At 44.8% G+C, this 15879-nt stretch overlaps 1 protein-coding gene across 11 annotated transcripts; it reads right to left on the bottom strand.

Moving 5' to 3' along the window:
- Positions 1–10530: 10530 nt before the first annotated feature.
- Positions 10531–15105, bottom strand: LOC123046781 (uncharacterized). 11 transcript variants are annotated; one of them, XM_044470210.1, is made up of 7 exons: positions 14724–15102; positions 14522–14647; positions 13073–13304; positions 12948–12986; positions 12147–12200; positions 12007–12069; positions 10531–11584 (listed from the first exon to the last, which is right to left on the bottom strand). In XM_044470210.1, exons 1-6 carry the CDS (start codon positions 14801–14803, stop codon positions 12013–12015), a joined length of 588 nt encoding a protein of 195 aa, XP_044326145.1. In that variant the 5' UTR covers positions 14804–15102; the 3' UTR covers positions 10531–11584; positions 12007–12012. The 11 variants fall into 11 exon arrangements, 2 of the variants coding, with proteins under 2 accessions (XP_044326145.1, XP_044326146.1); XR_006422598.1 differs by having other exon boundaries at positions 10531–10912; positions 11530–11584; positions 12147–13304; positions 14724–15104; XR_006422599.1 differs by having other exon boundaries at positions 10531–10823; positions 11530–11584; positions 12147–13304; positions 14724–15104.
- Between the last annotated feature and the right edge of the window lie 774 nt (positions 15106–15879).

Here is a 15879-nt window from a genome sequence, read left to right as displayed (position 1 = left end):
TCAAATAGTGGAATGTCAAAATCATATCTGTGAGTGGGAGGAATTTTTCATATGTTTTCTTGGTTATTGTAATCAAATTCTATTTTGCTCCCACTTACAGCTGCTTTATTAATCGTGTTATTAACCTATGGTGCAGATAAGCAAGAATAAAAGGCATCAAGACAGACCGGCTGCTGGATGAATTTGTGCGGGCACGCTCATAGGTGAACCCTCATGTGTATCTAACCGTGTGATCTTTTAAGTTGTCCCTTCCATTCTGTACTTGATACGGGCAAAACCTTGAATTCCTGGTGAATTCTATAACCGGGTTTTGTAGGATTGGCCATCATGTGTTTTCTTAATTTTAAGTGTCTTTGCAGTAACCTTAGTGATACATGTGTGTTTTTACTGAAAGTTCAATGTAGTTCTTTGTGCTATGGACTTATCAAGCATTTGACGACCAAGATATAGTGCACGGGTAGTCCTGCAGATAACTGGGACTAAGGCTTCACTTCAAATATGCATGATGATATCAGATTGTGCTATCCAAGTTGGTTTTATAACAAGAGAAGCCATCATAGTGTGCAACTTCCTTATTGTCATGTTTCAGTAATTCACACTAGTAGTATTAGTATTAGTTGTTGGCTTCTTGCTGTTGCTTTATTACTGTGAGAAGAATCCAGAAATGGTATCAACTACTAGCATCTTAACATTGTTATTTTAATTAATTTGGGATTCACATGTGTCTATATATTGTTTATTTGAATAGAACGCTTCAGGATTTGCTAAGTGTAACCTTTTCAGTTCTACTATGTTCATAGTAGGTTTTTCCTTTATGCAAGTTAAACTGTTCCAACTTCTTGCCAGAAGTGGTCATGTAATGTCATCATTGAGCTTACATGTTGTAATTTTTAGTTTTCTTCTGATTTCGTTTTCAGTCGCTGTTATGACCCAAATACTCAAATACCATGTTGGGTGATGGAAGTGGACTTATGCTGGCTGAGTTGTCGACAAGCAGAACAACCACCCCTACATCCCAGCCTTTGTATTTCAGGTGCCGGTCGATGGCGGAATGAGATGCCAGGAACCTACCTTCCTTCTGCATTCATGAGGATTGGTTACTCATATATACATGGATGTGCGTACATGGCCAGGACTTATGTACGTGTCCGACCTGCTCTCTTTTACTTTTTCTTAGCATGAGGTATGGACAACTGCTTATGTGTGTACGTGATCATGACTCTTTTTGACGGGCTATTTCTAAATCTTTCTATTTTTTTAAGGGAATATTTCTAATTCTTTCTATGTCCCATTTTGTAGATTTGCTTCAGATCACGGAAGCTTGGGTTGATGGAGTGCTTGTCTTTAGTTTTTGTTTTGACTTTGTAAAACTTGCTACCTATGATGAAACTGTGTAATATTGATGAAACTATGTATATGTATGGATGAAACTTGCTACTATTGGTAAACTATTGGTAACATGTGTTGTATATGTGTTCATATATATGTGTTCATGACTATTGGTAATATGTGTTGAATATGCTATATTGGTCATATAAATATATTTGTGTTTGATTTTCTGTGAAAATGAATTGATATAAGAAAAAATATATTAAATGGGGCAATATAGGCACTTTGCCATCTGCTGGCAGATGACAAAGAGCTTTGCCATCAGCTGGCAGATGGCAAAGAGGCCATGTGTCATCTACATGTAAAATTTGGGCTGGCCTATTTGGGCCCTTTGCCATCTGCCAACAGATGGCAAAGAGCTTTGCCATCTGCTGGCAGACGGCAAAGTCATGCAGCCTTTGCCATCTGCTGGCAGACGGCAAAGTATGCCGTTAGCCTTCTAACGGGGCTAACCCCGTTAAGAGGCTTTGCCATCTGCCACAGATGGCAAAGCCACAGGCTCTTTGCCATCAGCCAGCAGATGGCAAAGAAGCCTTTACCGGCAGGGTTTCAGACGAACTGTTTGCCATCTGCTGGCAGATGGCAAAGCCTTTGCCATCCGCCGACCATGCCTTTGCCATCTGCCATGGCAGATGGCAAAGTGCCAGATTCCAGTAGTGTATGGTGGCCTCTGTTACAAAATCACGACACTTCATCGTTAGAATAACCAATTTTATCTATCCTACATTATATGAGAGCGGGGAATCACTCATCTTTGTTCTTTTCGAGCTGCCTCCTTGTGAGGTCGAGCTCTCCCTGCGCCTGCTTCAGGTCCTGTTTTAGCCCGGCGATCTCGGCCATACGGATCGTAGCGGCAAGCAGCACAACCTGCTTATTCACATTCAAACTTATTCTTAGACTCCTGTGGATTATAATTGACCCTCCATTTGGTTTTTCCTTCCGAACACCAAACAGAGTATCAGGGGCTACTACCTATCGGGTGGTAATTTCACACATTTTTATTACTTACCTCAAAGCCTGTCAGGAGGCTGGTGCAGGCTTCGGTTAGTCCGCTCTTGGCGGACAAAACCTTCTGAATCACCGCACTCATAAGAGTACGGTGCTCTTCATCCATGGAAGCGCCCCGAAGTGCTTCCAACAGACAATCCGGCGCCTCGGGCGTAGCGGAAGTCCTCGGCACAGACGGCCCGCCCTCCTTAATGAGGGGCTGTCCACCTAAGTCCGGAACCATTGAAGGCTCCGGAACAGTGTTCGGCTGAGAGTCTGGCTTACTGCGGCTCTCACCAACACGATCCACGGGGATCTTGAACCCCGCGTGTCCGACGTTTGGAAATGCCGCCTTGGGGCGCCTCCAGATCCACCTCTCCCCGCTCTGGGAGCCTTTGGGACAACACCTCTGTGTCGTCCGCAGGCTGAGAAGTAGTGGCCATCGGAAGCGAGTTCATCGCCGAATCACTCAAGGACCCGTTTGAAGACGACACCTCGGGATGGGCCCTGGCCGGACTGCATACAAGTCCGGCGTTATAATAAAACTATGAAGCAAAATTATGATGGAGTGCCGATACTTACGATCGCACTAGGGGCTTCTTCCTGGGCAGCCACCCCTCCTCGCAATCTGCTGCGGTGGCGGAGTAGTCCGCGCTTTTCCCTTCTTGGACGTCGCAGCCTCCCCCTCCGGGGAGGCCTTCCTTCCCCCCCCCCCCCCCAATGCGGGGAGGTGGAGTTTCTTCTTGTTTCCCCCCGCATCAGCAGGAGGAATCTGCCTCGTCGAGGGCCTCTCCTGGTCCCCTGGTCCGCCCTCTCAGGCCCCCCGTCCTTTCTGGATGGGGCGGCCTTCCCTTCTTCTTCTTCTTCCCCTTCGGGGGAGGAGTGTGCCCCGTCGTCTTCGGACGAGGATTCTGGCGCAACCTTACGTCGGAGACCCTCTCGGATCCCTGGGGCCTTCTTATCGGCCTTCTTCTCCGGCCCCTTGTAGGGCGCCGGGACCAGCATCTCCGTCAGGAGAGCATTAGCTGGGCTTTCCGGCAGCGGAGCCGGACAGTCGATCTGCTCCGCTGTCTCCACACAATCCTGAGCAAATATGCACAATTACTTAAGGCACCCCCATGAATATATTGGGAAGAACCGAATCCGGTGGCAGCCTGAGAACTCACCTGACTAGGAGGCCGCGCGGCGTGGAGCCCATGGTCCTCGGATATGTGAGGAGGTACTTCAGAGGCCTTGAACAATGCCTTCCACGCGTTTTTGTGCTTCATGCCGTAGAGCCTCTGAAGTGTCTGGTGTTCGGCCGGGACAAACTCCCACAGATTGAATGCCCGCCTTTGGCAAGGCAGAATCCAGCGAACGAGTATGACCTGGATCACGTTGACAATCTTGATGTTCTTGTACTTCATGCCCTTGATGCAGTTTATGAGTCCGGTCAGCTCTGTAGGTTCGCCCCAGGACAAGCCCTTCTGTTCCCAGGAGGTGAGCCGCATGGGGGTTCCAGATTGGAACTCGGGGACCGCCGCCCAGTCTGCGTCGCGCGGCTGGGTGATGTAGAACCACCCCGACTGCCACCCCTTCACGGTTTTTGCAAAGGAGCCGTCAAGCCAGGTGACGTTAGGCATCTTGCCCACCATGGCTCCTACGCACTCCGCTTGCTGGCCGCTCATGATCTTCGGCTTCACACAGAAGATTTGCAGCCACAAGCCGAAATGAGGCTTGATGCGGAGGAAAGCCTCGCATATGACGATGAACGCCGAGATGTTGAGGACGAAGTTTGGGGCTAGATCATGAAAATCTAGCCCGTAGTAGAACATGAGCCCGCGGACGAAGGGGTGGAGTGGAAACCCCAGTCCACGGACGAAGTGGGCAAGAAACACGACCCTCTCATGGGGTCCTGGAGTTGGAATGACCTGCATGTTGTCTGGTAGCCGGTGTGCTATGTTTGCGGCCAAGTATCCGGCCGCCCGAAGACTTGCGATATTCTTCTCCTTCACGGTGGAAGCCACCCACTTACCTCCTGCTCCGGACATGTTTAACTGTGCGGAGAAGACTTGGACTAGGGCGCTGGAGCTCGAGGAGGCAAGAGTGGGCAAAGGAGGAAGAAGGCGTGGGTAAGAATGGGGAACTCTTATCCCTTTATAGAGGCGACGAAAGCGGTGCGCCTCAAGCGCCACGATTGATGGCATGGGGGGATTACCCATACCTGTATTGATGAGAACCCGTGATGAGGGGACATGATCTCTACTTTGACAAGACGTGTCAAGGAAACCGCCTCGCAATATGCGTTGTGGCTGGTTGTGGGAAAACGGTTCAAATAATGACCCGACCGTAAGGACATGGCATGTTGTTTAAAAAGTTGTCAGCTGAAGTATCATTCTCTCTACGGTGGTACGTGAAGATCATTTTGCAGATCCGGACACGGCCTACATGTTCGATAATAACCTTGGAGTATTCGGAAGAAGGAACCCTCCTTGCAATGTTGAAGACAAGACTGCGCACCTGACTCATCATCATTGAAGCCTGGTTCAGGGGCTACTGAGGGAGTCCTGGATTAGGGGGTATCCGGACAGCCGGACTATATACATCGTCCGGACTATTGAAGCATGAAGATAAAAGACTCAAGACTTCGGCTCGTGTCCGGATGGGACTCTCCTTTGCGTGGAAGACAAGCTTGGCGATCCGGATATTATGTTTCCTTCCTTGTAACCGACTCCATGTAAACCCTAGCCCTCTCCGGTGTCTATATAAACCGGAGAGGATGGTCCTTAGAAGGCCAATCACAATTACAATCATACCATCATAGGCTAGCTCTTAGGGTTTAGCCTCTACGATCTCGTGGTAGATCTACTCTTGTACTACTCATATCTTCAATATTAATCAAGCAGGAAGTAGGATTTTACCTCCATCGAGAGGGCCCAAACTTGGGTAAACATTGTGTCCCTTGCTTCATGTTACAATCAGCCTAAGACGCACAGATCGGGACCCCCTACCCGGGATCCGCGGGTTTTGACACCGACACCCGCCGACTTTCACGCGCCCGTGCACCTGCCAGCGCGTGCATGTGCACTGACGCGCACGCCCGTCCAGGTGCTCGTGCACCTGCCAGCGCATCTGCCTGCGCGTGCATAGACATGCGCGCCCGTGCTGGTGCCCGTGCACACAAATGTCTCCGCCGCGCCGTTGACAGCGCATGTCCCCGTGCGGGTGCCAGTGCCCCTCAGCAGCATGGAAGGCCGTCGTCGATCGCTTCCTTGCACCAACGCCAGTCGCCTCCTCCCGCTAGTTGACTCGCTTCGAAATCCAGAACATTTTGGCCTTCCTTGAAGCTAGGCCAACGTCCAGGAGTATGCCAACAACGATGCAAGACGCCGCTGTCACCGTCGGTCAGTGGCCCGACGACACACAGAGCACGGCAGAGGAGCCGCTTCCCACCGCAAGACGCCCCCGCCGTCGCCGCGTAATCTAAATTTGCCATGAAAAACGTTCGGATTGCCATGCTTAAAATCTGAACGTTTATCACTTCCATTTATTTTAGATCGATCGTCCTATAATTTAAATTCGGAGTCAGACTGAACGAAATCTATGGTATGATCGATTGAATGTTCTGCTAGAGCCGTATCAAATTAAATATAAAACATCATCAAGCCACATGTATTCCTTGTCATCCTACGACCTAGACTGCTTTAATGTCGAGCGCTCAACACGTTTAGCGTGCAATTAATTTCATGCCAAAAATAGTGCTAATCACATAATAACACACAAATAATATCCAACTTAATATCCGCATGCACTTAATATACTTCCAAATTAACGTGCATTGCACGTAGTGCCATAACTTGTGAACGCGTCCAGATATGGTCAACAGCAACATCGCCCGCGAGTTCTTCGTGTTTGCCCGTGCGTCTAAACGCAGAAGGGGAGGAGAGAGAGAGAGAGAGCACATGGAACCCACTAGTAAGTGAAGGCGAATAGTACTAAAAATAATATTACATGTTATCCATTATATAGGCTATGGTAATATAAAAACATTATATGAACAAAGGGGGTACAACAAACATTGATGTTCTACGTATGTTGCCTATTGACGTGCGGCTTGAAGGCGTTGGTCGCATGTTCGATCCTCGTCCTTTATTTTTTAAGGGAGTACCTAGAACTCATTTAGATGAGATATAAATTCGACTCATTCACTTTGATAACAAGAACGGATACAACCCACGTCAGCACACACGCATCTTATAGCATCACATCCAATGGCTATAAAAGGTGGATGAGACCAAATTATATCTCATCTAGATGAGTTCTAGCAAAACTGACTTTTTTAATTTGTATACGGGTCCAAATTTGTTGCATGACCTGTGGGCCCCTCGGTGTGTAGTTTGTAGCACTTTAATTTGTGGGTCGAAATTTGTTCCATTCCAAGTGGACTATTGGTGTGTAGTTTTGTAGCTTATTTATAATAATTAAAGAGAACAACAGAGTCTTTTGCAATAATACCATGGTGCAACATTGAAGGCGAGAAAGGACATGCGAGAGAGTGATGGCCGAGCCAGAGGCAAATCAACTAGGGGAGGTGCGGGGGTTGCAACGGTGTTTGGAGTAGTTGTGGGCCGAATGCTACGAAAATATAATCTAAACCGACCAGAATAAATGCCTACACAAATTAATCCAAGGTTGGAGTGCCCGTCGCAATGTAAATAGATCCGGCTTTGCGAGGGATGGAGAGGTAGCTTCAATGTGTGGAATATACGGCGTGAGAAAGCAAGGTCAATCGAGAGACATATAGATGGAGAGACAAAGTGAGTGTGGTCCGACATTCATTAAACAAATATATATGCTCTGGAGAGATATTGTCCAATTGAGTTGTTGGCAAGGGTGAGGGCAGTAAGATAGAGCCTGAGAGATGATCCAGTCACAGACATGTAGATATATTTTATGCGTGAGAGGAAGCAAGGTCAATCGATCACATAGGGTCGTCGTGCGATCGAAAGAGTGAGACGGGTTGGAGAGAGTGACCTAGATAGACAATGTGCGTGAGAGAGTATACAATGTGAATAGGTCGAATTGGGCTCAAACATGGTGATATATCATTTTTGTCCGAGAAAGAGCGAGGTCAACCCAGACATACAAAGAGAGAGAGAGAGAGAGAGAGAGAGAGAGATATTGAGCGAGCGTGGCCCGCCATGAGGTCAAAAGAGTGGGGGCGGCTTGGATGGACTGACCTAGATAGACAATCTGCGTGAGAGAGTATAGAGTGTGTCGATCGAGGCCCGAACAGGGAGATATATCATTTGTGTGTGAAAGAAAACGAGGTTAAATGAGACTCAGATAAAGAGAGCAAGATTGAGCGAGTGTGGCCCACCATGCGGAAGAAAGAATGAGATAGTCTCGAGGAAGTGACCTAGATAGACAATGCGTGTGCGTGCGCACGAGAGGTTAGGGGGCTAGATAGGCAATGCATGTATTTAGCGCGAGAGGGTGAGAGGGAGAGAGAGAGAGCTCGGCATGAGGTGCAATGGCGGGGGTGTGAGGTAAATACATTTGGTAACAGAGTGGAAAAAGGGGGTTATGTAGTTGAGAGAGTTAGAGATCGAAACATGGAGAGAAAGAATGAACATGTGTTGGAAACTGATATCTTCCTAAGCTGGTTAGGAGAGGAAGATTAACCAATACAGGAATTACGTAGCGCGTCTGCGGGGGGGGGGGGCGCTAAAAACAACATTTGAATGTAGATAGTAGGAGACTTAATATTGATGTTTCAATTCGGTGTACATTGTAAGATTTGAACTGAGGACCATGCATATGGGTAATTATTTCGAATTCATGCCATACTAGGTTTTGAAAAGTTGACATTGACTCGATTTGTTGTGATATTTTGTTGGTCATATGTTTGAATCCACCCAAAAGTTTTCTCACTACCATGGTGTTCATCACATACATATGAATTTGTATTAAAAAGTAGTGTGGATACAGTGAAATGCGAAATCCACGTTAGAATTGGAGATCGCTATGTGACACACACTCTAATTCAAATAACTAATTATGTGACACACACTCTAATCCACATTAGCATGGATACCGTTTTGATTTTTTTTCAAATAACTCCTCATTAATTAATTTATAGTATCTCGTTTCGAATGACTAATTATTGCAAGGAAAACACAGGCATGGTAATACATACAGATTCTTTTGCAAACGAAAGAAGATTTGTTTGCATTCTCAAGTGTAGGCGCACCAGGCAGACCAGGGTCGTGTCGTGGTGGTTGCATGTGTCGGACGGACGCTTAGCACTCAGCCACCCACCCCCCTCCCTCCCTCCCCCCTCTCCCCCCAAGAAAAGGAAGACAACAAAATAAGTTCGCGCTTCCACGTTTCGGATTGAAATATCTGGCGGCCTCAATTCCAACCCTACAAAATCTCCCTTCTCCACCGTCCCCTTCCGCGCCCAGATTGCTCAATTCCCTAATTCGCTGCCAACCCAAGCAAAGTTCGAATCACCCCTCGTCTCGTCTCTTTCCCCACCTCTGTGCCAAACGACAATGACGAATACGACGGTCGCGCTTCACCACCGCACCAGAGCTACCTCATCTATGCCCTCGTCCACTGCACCGGGTGGTCCACCGACAACGTCGGCCACCGCAACCGACGTGCTTCACAGACACCGACTTCCACCGCATCTGGTGCGCTTCACCGACGTCGTCTCCTAGCTAACCGGGGCTACTTCATCGAGCACATCATCGCACCTCCGCCCCCCGAGGCCGTTGGGGCTTCACCAACGGTCTCGTCCACCGCATCATAGCGCTCCGCTGCCACTCAAGATCTGCATCCATGTGCGGCCAGCCAACGCTAGCTCATCACCCTCAACGGCTCTGAAGTGAACCGCACTCTAGCTAGGCGAGCATGCCCAAACGCCGGCCCGAACTAGGTATCCACACATCACTTCCTTGTGCACTATTCCGACGATGTTTGGATATCCTTTCACTGCTCTCTTAGCTTACATGCCTATGAAACTCTGACTTTAACTCTTACTAGTTGACGCGTTGCGCCAAATGGCGCAGACCCGCTAAAGACATGTTGTCGATGAAAATAATTTCATTTTGCAGACATTGGTAGTAGAAAGCCTAATTTAAACCAGGCCATATTGAAAATATGTTTATCGTTGTGCAATCCGAGTTTGAAATAAAAGTGTATTTGTATAACATGTACAAACCAGCTAAGGAAGCATTGTTTTAGCCAAAAATATGGTTATCACGATGAGAATTCTGAGTTTTCATGTATAAGATGTAAAGAACAATTAAGGATATATTTTTAACACCATTTACACCAAAGCTTTATTTTACATTTGCACGAGAAAAAGAAATCTCTTTGTGTTGTGCTTTTGGATGCATAAGCATGTGAGAGGTCCATATGCCCCCCGTTGTGCCAAATGGCGCAAAGACCCGATGAGTCCATGTACACATTGAAAAGAAAATCCATGGTTTAGTTGGTTTAATTGTAGGCAAGCACATAAGGTAACAAATTAACCCACCTTAATAAAAAAGAATGAAGGCTTGCTGTCTACAATAAAAATGGGTGGTTTGTTGTCTACAATAAGATGTATAATAACATTACCTGTTGTGATGAATGATGCAAAGTCTCAATTCAAACCAAGAGTTATTTGAAAATAAATACTTGAAAATTTGACAATAATCAAAATTGAAATAAACATAGCCACAAACTATGTAATCGAGTTTTCAAAATGTGGGCATTCTATCTACAAAATTTTGCTTTGTTAGCAATTAATCCAAAGTCCCGCTTCACGCTTGTCTTGTACATGTTGGTAAACTCTCCCCTCCCACTCCTCTAGATCCATAGAATTTTGTCCTTCACAACCTCTTTATCGGTCACATGCATTGTAATTTCTTAATTTTTGAAATGAGCTAAACAAACAATGCCTTGCACAACGTTTGTCATCTCTTTAGTGATGCAGCCACTCTCAATAGCCATCTCTTCTTTTTGAAGGGAACTGGACAAATAATGCCCAGCGCCATGTTTATGGCATGTTCTACTATAATAGAAGTGCAAACATGAAATGTGATTTTCTTTTGAAGAAACAAAGACATATTGGTCTGCTGCAATGGAAGGGCGAACCAAGATTGGTAAGTACCACACTAGGAATGAAAGTTTATAATGGATATAGACGCGACAGTAAACAAGTTTTTCAAGATTTACAATGAACAACATGATTTGGCTTCTTGCTCTAAAACAGAAACAACCTGCAACACTAACTTGGTGACAATCCCACCAATTCAACAACAATGGAAATCTCTACCCTTCCTTTGCAGGTTCTAGAATCAAATGAGAACTACCATCATTGCAGAAAACCAAAAGAAAATAACATCAGTTCTTGCGGTTAAAGCATCTGTCAAGTGAAGGTATGCTGCTTGAATCCTTCTTCTTTCAGTAACCATCTGTACACAGCGGCAGTAATGCCAAGGCAAAAAACTTGACACTCTGTACATAGTCATCTCATTATTGAAAAAGTAAATGTAAAATTAGCCTGCAAGATAAAAGCATTTCCCAGTAACTAAAATGTACAACCTATGATCGTCTATGCTCTTAACATTCAGTTACTCGGAATACCGCTGGATGAAATATAGTGCAAACTCCAGATCTTATAACTTTTAATACATTCTCAACTAAGATTTTAAGCCATGAGATTATATGCCAATAGTTATATTTAAGCTTGTTAAAGCATAAAGCAATCATAAAAAGGTAGTAAGAATAATCGTCAGGACACAGTGAGGGCTGAAGCTACTTATTTGAAAACAGTGAAACAACTCATAAATTTAACTAATTTTAAGAGATCCAGTTTTAAGAATTAATACTAACTAAGAGCAGGCTACAAAATAGTCAATCAAGAAGATTCAACTGTATAAACTTGATAATTAGAGACAATGTTTTAACCAAAATACTTTAACCAACACTTCTAGCCACCACCCCGGTGAAGTGAAATATATAATATGGTCAATCAAGCATATTAAAATTAATATGTTAGAACTAATAAAAGTGCACTGGGAAGACAATCATAAAGCAAGAACAACAGATGTCAAGAGCACTGATGATCACAGTAATGAGAAAAAGTAACACATGGCAAAAACAATGGACTGACCATACCTTCTGAAATCCCTGGAACTACATGATATCAGATCCCTGACAATGCACATAATACCTACAAAGTAGCTAATGCAAAATAAGTCCAAAAAAAGTTCTTTTTTTTCGAAACCCAAATATAGATGGGGAACCTCGAGACAGATAGTTTATGGGTCGGTGAAAGAGGCTGGTGACAAAATTTAGACACCACAATACCTATATATATGACAAAGACATGAGAAATGGTTGACCTGGCAATGTTGTTCAGTGTTTAAACAAAAATGATATTGAGAAATCTATTTAGGCCTAGAGACAGGAGCTTAGACAGACTTTACAGAATGCTAAGTCATGCACTAAACTTCTCACAGAAATAATTATGTATTGCAGATTGAGTAATTAGCAGTGCTGCGCAAAGAACTATAGAGAATTCATGTTTGCATTAGCACAAATAATAAAATCAAAAGGCAGGCATGACTGTGTTCACAAGAGAGAAATGCCAACTTGTTCTTATTCACCAAATTCTTCTGCTGGATTATTCCTCTTCTTTCTCAGATCTGCACACATCTATTTAGAGAAGCCATATTAGCAAATCAAACCAAAGTGACAAAGGATGGAGCACCTAACATAGGTTTGTGAACTACCTCTTCATGCCACGCCATAAGATGACTACTTTCAGCCAGATTGATTCCCTGTTTCTGTGAATAAAACATATTTCACGTGACTGGATCTCATTGTTATAGATTAACAAGTATCTCTAGATTCTATCACCATATATATCTTACTCCTCAAATTACAGGGTAACCGTAATCATCTACTTACAATTTCCAATACATGCTTTATAAATGTTGTACTACATGGCACATGTCTATGTCCAAAAGGGCAATAATATGCAACTCAAGGATCATATTCATATGGTACCATAATTGCATCCCACAAAAAGAAACCTATAGGCCAAGAACAAAGTAAATATTGATAATACATCATTACCATGAAATAATTTCTCTCCTAGAAATTCATATCAAAGAAAGTGTGCACAGAAGCAACCCATACAGGTCAACTCAAGATATTCAAATGAACTTATTCAAAGATATTCCACGACCTTATTTATGAAATTTAGACATTTTTTGCTGCCAAGTTAGAGCATTGCCTAGTCTGTTTCTGGCACAAAAACAATCTTAACCCAGCCTGCAGCTGAATAGCGTGAAATAAGATTTAAGAATAAGACCAATAATTAGTACGTGTTGTACAATGAAATCTTAACTACAGAAGGAGTTTTGTGAACAAATTAAGATAGTTAAATGTGTGATAGGACAGTACCAGACAGAACATTCAATCCTTAAAAATATATTCAATAAACTGGAAGAGAAATGCAATATGTTATAGGTGTAGCCAAATACAGTTGCGAACTTGATATAGCCTATGTTTTTAAGGCGATGCCTTACCGCCTTAGGGAGGGGGGCGCTTTGGCGCCTAGGCGACGCCTAGGCGCCCAAAGCGGTCGATTTTCCAAAGCGGAGGGGGAGCGCTTCGACGCCTAGGCGTCGCCTAGGCGTCGCCTTAGGGACGCCTTTAAAACATAGGATATAGCTTTGTAAAGTTGAAAGTAAACAACTTCACACAATGTAAAGCAAGTGAAATAAGAGGAGAAAGGAGGGCAGCAACATGCACCAGGAGCAAGAGGGGGCATAATCTCATGTTGTTGCTCTATGAAATAGAGAACACTTTTATATCGCTCGACATGGTGGCTGACGTAGTATGTTCGACTGGTAGTGAGAGGGATGACCCCGGCTCCCAGCTCACTGCACACAGAAATTTGGTAACTTATTTCCAGGACCAAACAACTTGGAAGCTTCGTATTGTACAATAAGAAAAACCAAAAGAAGTTTCACGATTGCAACCTAATTAAAGAACATGCTCTCCTCAGTCTGAGATTCGTTTAACGAGAAAAGAGAGAAAGGATCAAGAGCACATCACACAGGTCTACTGAGATCTAGAGCGGACAAGATCAACGGACATTCATGTTTCATCACCAATGCCTCCTATACTATACGCAACCTGTAAAAAATGTGAACCTAAAAATGTGGTGAAACCAAAAGAAACACACTATGAATAGATGTAAAAGGGACATGCTTGTTAAACTTTGCAATCTCTTCCAATGAACTTTCTATTAAAAGAAAATTTTGAGTAAGTACAAGAATCCAGTATTCCGAACACATGCGCTGGGAATGGACTACATATATGCATATACTCATACATGAATTAGTAGAGTTGGCAAGTTATATGTAGAACAAGGGACTTCAACCTGCATACTCATAATTAGTTTTTGGCTCCAGAGTGACGCATGCATGTATGCATATAAGGATGATTAGAGGTACGTATTAGTTTTTGAATTGTTAGGCCTCTCTACATAAAGAGGACCTCTTGAGATGAATTAATCAAATAAGAAGAGTTACAATATATCACATCTACTTCATACTCGTAATCCCTAATCTGAACCCTCTCACTCAGGTACCACCCAGCGATCCTCGCACAAGTAATTACTCTAAACCATTTTCCTCAAATCAGACACACGACACTCATCATTAGTGATGACTGAAGAAAAGAGGCACATGAGTGTTTCGATAACCTGAATGATTGCTTAAACAAGAAAAGCAAATCCAACAGAAAGGCATGTTCATCTACGGGAACCATATTCAGAGCTGCTTCCTGACGCACCCGCTCATACTACATCCGAAGTGAGTGCCAGTGGACAAAAACTAGAACTAACTAATTAACCATAATATTAGGGAATGATTTGCAATTGAAAATATTCCAATTACTTTTACATACTCTCAGAACCTGTCGCATGTATGGTTCAAATCTTTCTCTGAACAGCTCTCATCCATTTGTCAACATACATATCTTTGCACTTATTATTTATAGAAAGTTTGTTGCCATGAATCCACTCCAACAATGAACAGAAATAGATGCACAGTAGGAGAAAAATGCAAAGAGAAAAATACAGGATAGCACATACCTTGCCTCCTCCCCGGCCCGGTTCCCTGTCGCCAACCTCCTCACCCTCCTGCGCGGCTCCACCACATAGCGACAGGAGCGCTGCCTCGTGCTCCAACCCATCCAATGGCCGGTGACGCTAATTGTGCTGAGGGAGAGAGGAGACAAATGAAGATTTGGAGAGTAAGAAACTGAGAGAATAGAGATGGGAAAAGGGATCTCACCGTCTCCAGCTCGAGCTCGCCGACGGGCGGTCCTCCGCCTCGAGCATCTCCATCCAGTCTCTATTTTTTACCTTCCCCATCTCGGCCTCGAGCTCGAGCTCTGACCTACCACCGCCAGATCCGACCCCGTCACCTCCTTGTTCCTTGCCTCCCCATGAAGTGCGCGCCGCTTAGAGCCTACCCCCATCGCTGCTCCTTCCCCGTGGAAATCCGCGGCAGACGAACCCTAGCGGCGCGGTGGCGGGCTGGTCCGGGAGGCAAGCGCGCGAGCGCTGGGTGATGGGCTCGCGGACGAGGTGGAAAGAGAGGAGAGAGAGAGGAGGGGGATGGAGGAGAGATGTGGGAGGGGCAGCGACGGCTGGAGGGATTGAGGTGGGGTGTAGGGTTCGGGGCGGAGGAAGACGCGTGGCGCGCGAGGATACACTCATTTGCACCCGCGAACACTTCACCCAGCCAATAGAAAGCTCAGACGAGCCCAGCAGTCATAGACGCGAAAAAATAACTGTGGGTCAAAATTAATAACACAGATTCAATGTCTAGATCCGACATTCAGAATGAGTTTTGACCGAGATCCAACGGCCAACGAAAGCTCAAAATCGGGGGAGCCTCCTGCATGCGAGTTGCACAGCCTCTTTATTGGTTTAAATTTCTTCTGGTGATATCATCTGAAACAAGAAAAACCATTTTTTAGCGACGCATGACGGCGCTACGGGATCTGGTACACATCATGCACACCCTTATAACCTTGTAAGTATTTGTCCTCCGGTACAACAGCAAGGTTGATTCCTCTTATTTGATCAATCATTCGTCGTGTCAAAAATGCAGAGGGGATGCAAGGAGCACAAGGCCTGCACATCCAAGCAAGTGGTAACATGGATTTGTACATGGAACATCCCAAGCGCAAGCAGAGCTGCAGTGAACCTGTACAACGAGCTAGCGTAAGTCCCTGCATTTCATTTAATTCGTACTGGCATTCGTGTATGATTTGTGTGCAGTGGCGGATCCACGAATTCAAGTTACCAGGGGCGAACATTTAACTTAAAAAATACGAAGGCACTTGCACTCCGGAAATCAACATAACTTGAGAAATGTGAAGCTACGTGCACTTTGAAAACCAGCTAATGATCCAAAGTAGTTCAGATTATAAACACTAAAT

The sequence above is a fragment of the Triticum aestivum genome, chromosome 2B (assembly GCF_018294505.1).
Source record: "Triticum aestivum cultivar Chinese Spring chromosome 2B, IWGSC CS RefSeq v2.1, whole genome shotgun sequence".
In the NCBI taxonomy this organism is placed as follows: domain Eukaryota; kingdom Viridiplantae; phylum Streptophyta; class Magnoliopsida; order Poales; family Poaceae; genus Triticum; species Triticum aestivum.
This window is presented reverse-complemented; position numbering and strand designations above follow the sequence as displayed.

What these genes read in the sequence shown, in the direction of transcription:
- LOC123046781 (XM_044470210.1), bottom strand. Translation starts at nt 14,803, where the DNA reads ATGGGGAAGGTAAAAAATAGAGACTGGATGGAGATGCTCGAGGCGGAG. An exon ending in GCGAGCTCGAGCTGGAGACG is followed by an intron (nt 14,648 to 14,723) that starts GTGAGATCCCTT and finishes TCTCTCCCTCAG; the next exon opens with CACAATTAGCGTCACCGGCC. An exon ending in GCGCCCCCCTCCCTAAGGCG is followed by an intron (nt 12,201 to 12,947) that starts GTAAGGCATCGC and finishes TTTTATTCACAG; the next exon opens with AAACAGGGAATCAATCTGGC.